This window comes from Mustela putorius, unplaced genomic scaffold (assembly GCF_011764305.1).
Source record: "Mustela putorius furo isolate JIRA1106 unplaced genomic scaffold, ASM1176430v1.1 tig00003850_pilon_pilon_pilon, whole genome shotgun sequence".
In the NCBI taxonomy this organism is placed as follows: Eukaryota; Metazoa; Chordata; class Mammalia; order Carnivora; family Mustelidae; genus Mustela; species Mustela putorius.
Genome location: NW_025422002.1, coordinates 11,866,560 through 11,879,429, shown reverse-complemented (window position 1 = coordinate 11,879,429; position 12,870 = coordinate 11,866,560). Strand labels below are relative to the sequence as shown.

The 12,870-nt window shown below is 41.2% G+C and overlaps 1 protein-coding gene across 4 annotated transcripts in view; it reads left to right on the top strand.

The window, feature by feature from the left end:
* VGLL4 (vestigial like family member 4) overlaps window positions 1-12,870 on the top strand; it is a 154,558-nt gene that overhangs the window by 5,288 nt on the left and 136,400 nt on the right. For 3 of the 4 annotated variants that reach the window (XM_013054628.2, XM_045063317.1, XM_004738537.3), the window contains exon 2: window positions 9,461-9,537. In XM_013054628.2, coding sequence (XP_012910082.1) covers window positions 9,474-9,537 — 64 coding nt within the window. In that variant the 5' untranslated portion in view covers window positions 9,461-9,473. Of the gene's footprint in view, window positions 1-4,092; window positions 4,112-9,460; window positions 9,538-12,870 lie in introns of those variants that run through there. The other variant, XM_013054635.2, reaches the window with a different exon arrangement.

The following is a 12,870-nucleotide window of genomic DNA, read 5'->3' as shown; positions in this document are numbered from 1 at the left end:
TTTCCTTTATTTCATATGCTGTGCTGTAGGCCAGCATATGAGCCACCCAGGTGCCCCAAGGATACTGCATTTTATCTGACAGCAGTGTCAAAAAATGGTGGGAATCGTAGTCTGCTCAGAAATCCAGACTTGAATTTTATTTTATTTTTTACTTAGACACATGTTAGTGTGGGCCCGTACAGTTCCTGGGGGATCCTTTGGGGGAGATAAGTAGACTTCAGCCAGCAATGAGGATTTTTTACCAGCACCAGGCAGTCTCACATAAAAGGTCAGGAAATATGCTGTAACCTAAGTTTAGTTGTGCAACATTGGGCTTGCTATATACATGACTCTCAACTGGCACATGACTTAGCTTTCATACTGTCTGTGCAGGTGTAGAGCTGACACTGATACCAAACTGTATTATAGGACCGGAGGATTTAGTTTCTGCATGGTAGCACTGCTTGGCAGCTCCTGTTGCCAGGGTCATCAAGACGACTAAATATCATATCCCGGGGGAGGGGCAGTCAAGGGGGTCCATAGAGCCAAGCCTTGGGCCATTTTAGCATCGGAAAACCTGAAGTGGTTGAGTTGAGCATTGGTTCAGGAGTTTCCATCCAGAGTGGTACCCTTTACTCAGCCCCCGCTGTCTGGGATCTCAGTCTCTATTGAGACGATGGGAGGTGGAGACCAGAAGTAGGCATAGCCGAGTTGATGGCAGACACCTGAGCTTACCTTGTTTCGCCATCTAACGAATCCCACTTTGGAGGACCAGAGATGGATGGCTGCCCAACCCGTAGACTGCCTCCTGCAGAGCTTTCATAGGAGGGGCCTTATATCATTATGAAAGGGTATAAGACTGTCCCAGCTTGCCAGGTTTTATTAGTTTTCTAGGATGAAAGGACTGCCATCAGCTGACTCTTATTCTGGGGCTTCTGTTTGAGATTGGTAGGCACCTAAAAGCCCAACTAGGGATTTTATACATATGTATTTTCAGTTCTCTGGAAATAAGCATAGAACGTTTAGGCATATTGTTCAGATTTAATACACTTGGCCTTGGAATAGATTTTCAGGAGTGGCTATGAGTAGAAGTGAGGAACCGGGTGTAAGTGGAAGCTGGCCAGGCCCTGACACGGTACTTGGTGGGGTGCTGTACATTAGGCAGTAGGGGTCAGTTACACATACCAGCTCTATGCCCAGGTCAGGAACATAGGCCTGGCAGAGGATCCGTCTGTTCATGCTTTCTTTGGCAGTATGACTTTTTCTTCTTCTTCTTCTTTTTTTTTTTTTTTAAAGGTTTATTTGTTTGTCAGAGAGCATGTGCCTGAACAGGGGGAGTACAGGAAGAGGGAGAAGCAGGCTTCCCGCTGAGCAAGGAGCTCAACCCAGAGCCCTGTCCCAGGACCCTGGGATCATGACCTGAGCTGCAGGCAGCTGCAGACCAACTGAGCCACCCAGGCATCCCGACAGTATGACTCTTGGAAGAGTGTTTTGAGTAAGGGTTGGCCTCTCTTTAGTAGTGTGGTGTACAATTTACAGTTGTGAGAAATACAAATAAGGAGCAGATTTGAAAATATCATTCACTGTTCCATAATAGTTATCCATGGGAGCTCAACAGCAGGTTCTCTTGAGCGTGACTAAGTGGAAACTGTCCTTCCTAATACTGAAGTCGTTTTCAGAGCCTGAAGCCTTGAGGGCTTCCCTTTAATTGCTCTGTAGCTGTGGAGCGGGTGGTGGCCAGGGTCACTAGTTCCACTCTCAGAACCCGCTGACTGCGAGCATTTTTCCACCTGGCTTGCTTACCATTCCTGAGACTGCATGCCCGTCTCTCCTCAAAGAAAGTAAAATACGCCGTTTTCTCATTTGTAAGAGGGGAGGGTTGGTTTCCCTTTCCTCGCTTTAGAAACTGTGAAGTTATTGGCTGATGTATCTCAAGTTATAGGGGAGGTACACAGACTGGAAGTCTTGCCTTGGTTGATGATAGAAGGGGTTTCTTTTTGGGAAGGGAGGTATAGCTTAATAAAAAACTAAAAATAAATAACTGCTTTTCTCCAGAAGTCTTTATGAAAATCAGCTTAAGTGTAGTAAAAATAGCATGGATGGTGAGTCAGGGGACTTGGATTCTAGTCTTAGTTTCTTCAGGAAGTCACTTACGTTCTTGGCACTTGGGTTTTTCATCTGCAGAAGAATAGTAATAATCCTCTTTGGCCAACTTACGGCGAGAATCCAGTGAAATAATTTACGTGAGTGTGTTTTGGAAAAGCCTGTGCTTTACAGCCTTATGTGGTGGCCGGAGTTTCGTTGTATCATGTAGTCCACAGGACAAGTTTGTGACTTAGGAAGTGAGCAACATTATTGCCAGTTTCTTTAGGTGAGGGACCTTGGGCCTGGAGAGGTTAAATGGTTGACCCATACAATCAGGCTTAGGCTTGTAGAGCAAAGCCTAGAACAAAGTGGTGGTTGTTGACTGAACAAGTGAAAGTGTTAAAATAGGGCTCAAGTCCTGGCTCCATTGATTTAACAGATGGTAAAGTGTGAAAAAAAAAAAAAAAAGGATCGCACAAACGAGATATTTTCAGCAAGAACATAGAGGAATGGTTGAGAATTGGGTGTTAATGGGAAGAATGTGTGTGGCAAGAAGTTAGTGGGGCATCAGCTGGACACACTATGGAGAAGAAAACAGTGAAGAGGGTAATGCTTGTCTGTATGATGTGCCCAAAGTCATGCTTCCATGTGGCTGCCAGAACCTGGTGATGATTTGGTCTGAAATTTTATTTCAGTTGTCCTCCTCACTGAGATGGACAGCTGGCCAAATTGACCACAGTGTGATATATATTTCGTTTATGTTACTTCTGTAAGGTCTGGGTATAGTTTGTTTTGTTTTGTTTTGGATATAGTTTTAATAGAAATAGGAGATACACAGTGAAAGCCTCTAAATTCTTGATGGCCAAAGGGCCATAATCCCCTGCTATGGTGTGAGGGTTCATACTCCTCCCATCCAAGTACTAACCAGGCCCGACCCTGCTTAGCTTCCGAGATCAGACGAGATCGGGCGCGTTCAGGGTGGTATGGCCGTAGACAGGGTTCATACTCCTAAACTTGCCCTCCAGTTGTGCTTTATTAGCTGAGGCTGGTTTAGATTATCCCAGGAAGTGGCCCTGATTGCAGGGGATAGAGGGATAGAGCAGGACCAACAGGAGTTAGAGATCCTGATTAGCGTGCTTCTGGAAGCTGGAGGTGTCATCAGTATCTCAGGATAGTGATGTCTTCCTGTTTGTGTTTTTTGGCCAAGTGACAGTGTGGCAGGAACATCAGTTTGAATGTGCTTCTCCCCACTCCCACTGGTTTCCCGCCCTTGCTAGGGTGGTTGCTCCATGTTTTCCTAGTCTTCCCCGAATTAATATGTAGTCAGGCCACTTCCTGGCAGAGCCACGGAGTGAGGCAGGCCTGGTGCTGTAGCTTTCACTTGGGAAATCTCCTTAGAACATTTCTGTAACATGTCTTGAAATTCTGTTCTCTTGCCTGGAAAAAAAAAAATCGAATACACCCTGTGATTCTATTTCCAAGATAGGTGCTTTTGTCCTCTTGTTGATCAAAAAGGGACAGTTCTTTGTGGAAGTCCAAAATAATGGCATTCAGATTTATAGCTGAGCTTTTCATTCGCACTGAATGTCCCTACATTTCAGTAGCTTTAGAACTGATCTGTTATTCTCTATTCTCCACCTTAAGCTTTTTATTAGTTTTGGCAATAAGGGAGCTTGAAGTAAAGCATATGGGCTGGCAGAGAAAATACAGACCATTGCTTGCAAAATGAAACAAAATGTATGTTCTGTTTATGATGACTTATGGTCATATTTGTCAGTCATCCCCAGGAAAGGTAAATGGCTAGACTGGAAATGAGTTGCAAGAGGGTAGAACACCTTCACAGGTGCACATGATGTCTTTTTCCAAAACCACTTTCTTTTCACTTGAATGATGTTATGTTTCAGGTGTGAGCATTTCAAGTGATTGCATTTTTGGTTACCATGATACTATAAAGTGGAAACCATCATGGAAAGGAGAACAAAGGAGAACGTGCTACTGGGATATACTTGGCTTTATTTTCTGGATGCTGCGTAATCTTTGGCAAAAGGTAGTAGATGATTTATGGTTCATAAAGGATGTATAATAAACCAGGCGTCCCTCTCCCCTGTGTAAGACCATTCAGCCTTGCACTGAGAATAAAGTCTCAGTTTGTCATACCCCACCAGTCACTACTTTGCCCCACCTTGTGGGCACCTTGTGTTCCCTGAACTGAGGTCATTCCCTCCAAATATCCAAGCCCAGCTTGGGTCTGTCTTGGGTGTTTTGCAAATGCTCTTTGTCTCCTTCCCACCTGCCTCCCTTTGCAAGACTAATTCCTCTCCTTGAGGTCTCAACTTTCCTTCATCTCAGAGACGTCGCCGTGTAAAGTGGTGGTCAGCACCCTTGTTCAAAACATTTACCATCATCATTTGCAGCTTATTTAATATGTTTGCAAAACTTTTGACAAAGATTATTTTAATACATATAAAGCCCATCCACTTCTTATAACACCCTGTGAAGGATAATAGGAATTCATATTCCCATTTTTACAGACGAAGAAACAGACCCACAGAGGTAAAGTCATTTTCCAGGGACACGCAAATAGGAAGTGGCTGAGCCCAGTTCAAACTCAGATGGTTTGGTGTCTGAAGATCATCCTCTTAAATAACCACTATGCTAACTTGTCTCTCAGTGTGGTGTGACCCTCCATCAAACACTGTAACCATTGTCTCCCTCCAACTCCCACAACTTTACTAACATGTTTTTTTTTTTTTTTAATTGCGTTGTGAATATTGTAGAGCTGTAAAACCCTTAAGGTTTTTTTTTTTTAAATTTTCATAAGGTTTAAAAATTTATTTTATTACTGTTTTCTTCCACCTGTATTTGCTTAGGTCTTTTGTGGCTAGATAGTTGCTGGCCTTCATCTCCCACCTGCATATATTGAACCAGCCCTATTGTCCTTCTCTCACACCTGGTTCCTGTCGAAGCCTCCTAACTGATCTGGTTCTACTGACCTCTCACTTTACTCTGTCATGTCAAACCATCTTCTCCAGAACTGCTAAACAAGGATCTCTCGTTAATATCAGATCACCAGCCTGCTCAGAGACTAAATAGTAGCTGCCTCTTGCCTACCATGTTCAGTGTAAACCTGTCCAGCTAGCCTTTGGCTTGTTCCTACAGCCACCCACATCGCGCTCACCCACACTTAACTTCTCCTTCTCTTAACCGGGACTCTCTGTTCTGACCAGAATGGTCTCAGTTTCCCTGTCTTGGGTTTTCATTCCTGTCTCTGCACCTTTCTTCAGGCTTTTGATCCAACATGACCGTACATGTAAGGATAAGACAGGGTCCTTGCGCCCAGGAGATACTCCGACACTGCGAGCCAGGTGAGTAAGAGAGGTCAGGGAGGAGCATGACAGCCTGAGGGAGAGAAATTAGGGAAGGAGATCTTTGAAGTGGCTTTTTGAAGCACACACATGTCTGCTTGAAGCAAAGAGTAAATGTTCACAAGGTATACTCTTCAGCTGACTCTGATCTCTCTTTTATCAGACAATACACATTCTGGTCTTAAACTATATCTTGTCTTTTATTCTCTTTTAAATGTGTCTGTTCGTTACCCCATTCCTTTAAAGAAATTTGTCTGTTAATCTAGTCCTTATACTTTAGGTTCGCCAATAAGATCATAACTCCTTGAAAGCAAAGATTGTATCTTCTGTTTCTCTTTTACTTCTCCCGAGTACTTCCCTGAACTCAGGATAATTGTGTAATAAAAATTGGTTGGTTTCATTAAGTAAGGCTGCAGCAGATGGCAGGTGCCTTGTAGGTGAACCTTAAACACCTAATCCCTTATCTGCCTGCTTTGAACGTTAAGTTGCTTGGAGGTTTGGATTTCATGGTATCTGAGTAAACTTAAATATGTAATGTCCTATGATGCTAGAATTCTGCATCTACTTCTTTGCGTATTTGATGTTTCTATGTTTTGGTATTTTGCTTCTGTGCGTAACACTTAGGTGTATAATTTTCGTAACTTAAGGGATATGTTAACGTGTATCTGTTTGAGGTTAGAATTTTCACCAGGTGAGAGGAGAGTTAAGACTGTGTGATTGGGATGGGTGTGTCCTTCACAAGCTTTGTCCTTCAGCTTCACCGGGAAATTAAGGAATTTGAGTCTAAATACTGTATTCTGGAGTAGAATGTTTATCAGCATTAACTTAATCAGAATAAAAGACTTTAAGTCCAATTCTTGCTTGAATAGGAAACTGACTTAGATGAAGAGAATATAACTGAGTTCTTGAGAGCTGAGCAAACCTTTTCCTGTCCTTCTGTTCAAACTATTTGCTTTCTTTACCTTTGAACAAGTTCAAAAGGCCTTACTCTCAAGAGATGATCTTTTCTATTTTACCAAGAAGATTAGGAATGTGAATGTCATTTTTTTTCCTTCTGATTTTATTCATGTTCCCTTGTCTCTGGAAAAAAAAAACAAACATGAACTGTGGTTGATGACATTGCTGCCCTCACTGACAGCCGGCTTTGACTTTCCACTTACATCTTCCCCTGCCCCCCACTGCCCCATTTCTGGTATTGCGATTTATTTATTTTCCAACCCCCTTCACCTATCCCCTTCCCCCTCCCCGTGCAACCTCCAAACTATTTGCTGGCTCTGACTTTGTTTTCTCGGTTTCACATTGGAGCGACTCTCAAGTTTTGTCTTTGTCTGCTCATATTTCCAGACCTGTCAGTCTGTCTCCAGTGTTCTCCTGTCCCCACAGCTCCTGTAATGCTGCATAGCTGTATCTTTCCAATTGTTTACCTTGCCTTTGGCTTCCCGTTCCATAGAATGGGACTACGTGATGCTACCAGGATAATTTTCATTATCAACGGCCAAGCTAGTTCTCTGCTCAGAGATTTCAGTGGCTCCTTAACGCACACAGGAACAAACCCAAGTCTCAGTCTGTCCACAGTGTGGCCCTAGTCAGAACTCCCATCCCATCCCTGTCTCTTACTTCCTGTCCTTGTTTTACTCTTTTTTTTTTTTCTAGCCAATCGGGGCAACTTGTTCCTGAATAGATTCTTCTTTTGTTCTTCTTTGGAAGAACTTATATATCCATACTTCAGAGGCTCTTAGTTCTGTTTTCTCCACAAAGTCTTTCAGAATTCATTTGTATTTTTTTTCATCTTTATTTCCTTATTTCTATAGGGCTTTGTTTATACCACTGTTTTGGTACTTAACATGTCTTCCCTTAATCCATTATTTTCCTAAGTGTTCCCAGTAGGAACAGTGCAGTTTGAGCCATCAAAAGAAATAAAATCTTTTGCATCCACATTTGCAACAATGTGGATGGAATTAGAGGGTATTGTGCTGAGCGAATAAGTCTATCAGAGAAAGACAGTTACTATATGATTTCCCTGATATGAGGAATTTGAGAGGCAGGACAAGGGGTCGTATTGGGTAGGAAAGGAAAAAATGAAACAAGATGGAATTGGGAGGGAAACAAACAGTAAGAGACTCTTAATCTCACAAAACAAACTGAGGGTTGCTGGGGGGTGGTGGTAGGGATAGGATGGTTGGGTTATGGACATCGGGAAGTGTATGTGCTATGGTGAGTGCTGCAAATTGTTTAAGAGTGATGATTCACAGACCTGTACCTCTGGGGCAAATAATACATTATATGTTAGTAAAAATAATGAAAAAAAAAAGAATGGTGCAATTTAAGAGATTTCATTCCTTTTCCTTTTCTTTCCTCTTTCCTTTCCTTCCCGTTTTCCTTCCCCTCTCCTTTTCTTCCCTTCCCCTTTCCTTTCCTTTCTCTCCATGCCTGTGTTGAGACCATGAGGTTGAGAGTGACAGGCTCTACTGACTAAGGCAGCCAGGCACCCAAGGGATTTCATATGTAGAGAGCTACTATCCCTACTGCCTAAGCCTCATGCAGAAGGAAGGCATAGCAACATATTTGAAGCACAGGAAGGAAAATAAGCAGCTTAATTTGGTTTACTTCAGCATTTCCCAAACTTCTAAAATTTTTTTTTTCTTATAAAATAGAACATATAGTGCAAAACACTTTGGAAGATACTTAAACTAGATTCTTGTAGGCCTGTCTGTTGTACAGATTGGAAACTCTTTGAAAATAACTACTGGCCTTTTATTATTTTCCTGCCTTAGCACCTTGTAGATAGTTAATGTTTATTAAATGAAGTTGCATTGCCGGGCAAGACTTAATGTTTCTTTGGAGACCTGAAATATGATATTAACAAAGCAAGCTGATCTGCTATGTCTTGTAACTGACACATATACAGTCAGTACTCAGTGCCTTTAAAAGGGTGTACTTAAGTTGCACTAATAGGGTGTGCCTATTTTCCCAATAATTGTGTGTGCCTGTGTTTGTGTGTTCATGTGTGTGTGTGTGCATGTGTACTTGTTTAAATAACCCAGAAAAGGAAAATTGGGCAAAGGGCCTGATTTTCTAGGTTTTTCACCATCTTTGAATCTTTTGCAGTCTTTGCTTTTATATGTATGCTGTAATTTAAGAAAACAAAATTTAAAGTAAAACCTAGGCTTATTAAAAAACACAGCACTAGGTAAATTGGTGATGGGTTGTGGTGATAGGAAGTACCATACAAATATGGTATTTTATTTATTTTTTAAAGCATTTTATTTATTTTGGAGGGAGAGAGGCAGAGTGAAAGAGAGAATCCCAAGTAGGTTCCACACCCAGCATGGAACCCAACATAGGGCTTGATCTCACAACCCTGAGATCATGACCCAAGCTGAAACACAAGAGTCGGATATTCAACCAACTGAGCTACCCAGGCGCCCCCATAACATGATATTTAAAAACCAAGATTCCTATTGGAATGGAAAATACCAGTTGCATTGGAATTCACAGACCTTTCATGAGTACATCGAATATATAGTGATACGGTCATGCAGAGTCTCCGCTAAGGAGGTGAATGAACAGAACTGTTCAGTCTTAGTAATTTTTGTTAAAACTAGTAAACCAACAACACACATCACCACAACAAAATCTCAGACTGGTAGTAATACTACATTCATAGAGCAGCTTTTGTTCTGAAGCTGTTTTTTACTAGGTATGTCTGTATGGGCATGTTATTAAGCACACGCATAAAGGTTTATAAGCGCAAATAACATGGGCATGAATATTCACAATATCCCTTTTAGCTCTAAAACCAACTGCTTCCTGGAATCAGCAAGGTTGAGCTTAGTAGACAGAGTGGAATTTAACCCTTTGCTCTAGCTGTGCTGGACCAAATCCACTGAATTTCTTCAGACTGGGAAGAATTTCATCCTCTGACCCTTGATTTGCATGTGGTGGGGGAATCCTTCTAATTGTTAACTACCGCAATTCTAAATGAGTCGTTTGATCTCTTTAAGTTTTTTATTCTCTTTTTTACCTTCTAGGCTCCAACCAGGAATGGAGACACCATTGGATGTTTTGTCAAGGGCAGCATCTCTGGTGCACGCTGATGATGAGAAACGTAAGTCAGAAACTGTATTAAAGTGCTTTTTACCTGTAGCCTCTTGTCTCCCGCATTTTAATAGACTCATGTGTTTCTCCATGCAGTTCATTTTGGTTGTTTTCTTCAGGGATAACAGCTTAGTACCCTCATTTTTATTTTCAAATGCTAGGGATGTTTTATAAATGTCATCTTTGGATGCTGGAGCTCTAAGGATTAACTCTAGGAATTTTTGGCCTTTCTGGCTTCCTGCCTCTTGAGTGGAGATAGTCCTTAAGTGTCTCTGGAAGTTTAGATAAATGTATGTTGCTTGACAGACTAGTTGACCAGGAGAGAATTAGAGATGGAAAAAAATCAAGATCATTCCTGTCATAGGAATATGCAATGCATATAATGGAAAACAGTCTTGAAAATTCCATTTGTATCAGTGAGAAAGAGCAAATATTGGGGAAAAATTCACTAATGTGGTGGAGGACAGACGAAAAGGAAAGAGAACTTGACATGGTCCTCCATGAGATAACACCACAATGCGTTAAAGTGGTTTTCCTGCTCACCCTAAGTTATATTTATGTTATTTAAAAAAAATATTTTATTTATCTATTTGACAGAGATCACAAGTAGGCAGAGAAGCAGGCAGAGAGAGAGAGAGGAGGAAGCAGGCTCCCCGTGGAGCAGAGATCCCGATGTGGGGCTCGATCCCAGGACTCTGGGATCATGCCCTGAGCTGAAGGCAGAGGCTACCCACTGAGCCACCCAGGCATCCCGGTTAATTTGTTTTTAAACGTTCTTGTTCAATGTTAAAATTGCTTCCTGAACAATATTTGTGAGAATGACTGGGAACAAAGTTAAGTGTTCTTTTCCTAAACAATAAAATGCTAATAACAAAAGAAATATCTGAGGTTGGGCTTTTATACATTATAAATTCTTTTTTTTTTTTTTAAAGATTTTATTTATTTATTTGACAGACAGAGATCACAAGTAGGCAGAGAGGCAGGCAGAGAGAGAGGGAGGAGGAAGCAGGCTCCCTGTTGAGCAGAGATCCTGATGTGGGACTCGATCCCGGGACCCTGAGATCATGACCTGAGCTGAAGGCAGCGGCTTAACCCACTGAGCCACCCAGGTGTCCCAATATACATTATAAGTTCTTAAAGATGAATTGCTTTTGAGCTTAGTGCACTATGAATTGGCAGGCTGAAAGGTGCTTGTCTTTAAAATGTAAGCTCTGCCTTTTCATGGGCTAAGACTTTTGGTTTTCTGAGCCTCGGTTTCCTCATTAGTAACATGAAATGGCAACGCTTTAGAAGGTATTTGTGAGGATTCAAGGAGGTATTGCATGGATGGTGCTTGTGTTAGCTCTCAGCTTCTGATGGGAACTGCCGCATTCTGTGCTCTCTTGGCACTTGGTTGGTTTCTGGTAGGATTTACTCTCATCTCTGTATTTGTCTCTGTGTCTGTATCCTCCCACCCTCTCTTACTACCAACACTCTGCAAAGTTATCTTTAGACTAGTGACTGGATGAGATAACAATTAGAGGTTTTTTTTTCTTTTCAACCTCTTCCATAATTTACATTTACTTAGCTTTTGATTGTTCCGAGGATATAACTACCCTTTGGTGTGGTATAATTATCCCTTGTAAGGAAATTGAAGCTCAGGGATGTTAAGTGTCATTCCCAAAGACACTGAGCTAAGGAGAGGCAGCTCAGGTTATAGGCTTTTATCTAACCCACAAAAACTCCTTTAAGCCTCTAAGATTGCAATACATGTTATTGACTTGAATAGCTAGTTACAAGCTTTATTAAGTATGAAAGTAGTTACTTTAGAAGTTTTTATACTTTATAAGACAGTATTTTATATTTGTTTTATAATGCCCACATTTAGTTAGGATTAGTAAAACGAGATGGTGTTTATACAAATAAAAAATAGAAGTAATGACCTCAGGACAGCCCTTTGTGTCTTGGAGGTAGAGAGTAAAAGTTTCTTCTTTTTTTGTGCTACTTTCTCAGGTTCAGCCCTGGAACCCAGCTTCAGGGGCAGTGTGTTCAGGCTGGAGACCAATTCAATGAGCAATGATTGGACAGACACTGCCTTTATGGAGCTGATGAACTTAACTCTTGCAGCTGTAAAATGTATAATAGGGGAAGACGGGGAATACTTGGTGATAAAAATAGAATGATAATTTCAAGGGCTAGAGGAATTCTTACTTACCTCCTGTGTTTAACACAGCAGTTAGTGATTTGCAGAGTCAGGATCTATGCATATGCAAGGCCAGAAAGAACACAGAGTAGAATTTATTCTGGAATATTCTTCTTTGGACTCTCATGATTCCAATTGGTTTAGGAATGGGCTGTCATGATTCTGGAATCCCTCTGAAATAATTTCAGTTTCTCAGGATCCTTTTTTATATTTATTTATTTATTTTAAAAAATATTTTATTTATTTATTTGACAGAGAGAGAGAGATCACAAGTAGGCAGAGAGGCAGGCAGAGGGGGGGGGGGAGCAGGCTGCCTGCTGAGCAGAGAGCCCGATGCAGGGCTTGATCCCAGGACCCAGAGGTCATGACCTGAGCTGAAGGCAGAGACTTAACCCACTAAGCCACCCAGGTGCCCCCCTTTTTTATATTTAAAGGAGAGGAAAAAAGTCCAAAGATGTCTAATCATTATTATTAACATGTAGACACCATTTTTAGAAACATTTTTATTTACAGTGGTGGTGTGTGGATCACCACCCATGAGAGCACAGAGTTAAAAAACTAGGCATTTGTTGTATTTTTTGTTATCTAGTAATGGAAGTATGTGAAAACTTATGCAGGTTATAGGCAAAGTTGAGCATTAAGTTCAGAGTTCTCTAGTAGATTTCTTAAGACCTATTTGGTCTTGTTCAGCCTGAATCAGCTTTCTCTGCCCCAGATTAATTCTATTTTAGCTTTTGTTATAAATTGCTGTTACACTTAACATTCTCTTCAACACTTTAAGAAAGTCTTGTGTATGTAATCTGATTTAGGTGTCTTATTACAAACAGAAAAATGTCCTACTACTTGAGATCAGTTTCCTGACTCCTGTAGGTGACCTGAATGATTGTCTTCTCTTTGGCTCACAGAGAACCGAAAACTCAGGCATTTTTGAAGATGTTATTCTTTGAGCATTTGAAGAGAACAGTGGCTATTAGGACTCGAGTTTATAATACCTGATAGCCTTAAGGCTTCATTATGTCTACTAGCAGAGAATAAAAGAAATATCTCAATGGTGGACTGTAGAGCTGAAGTCAATAGTGAAATGGTGGTTTTGTAGTAACACAATAGTCATTTATCTGGATGGCCTAGAAGGAGTACATTTACATTTACTTAAAATAATTA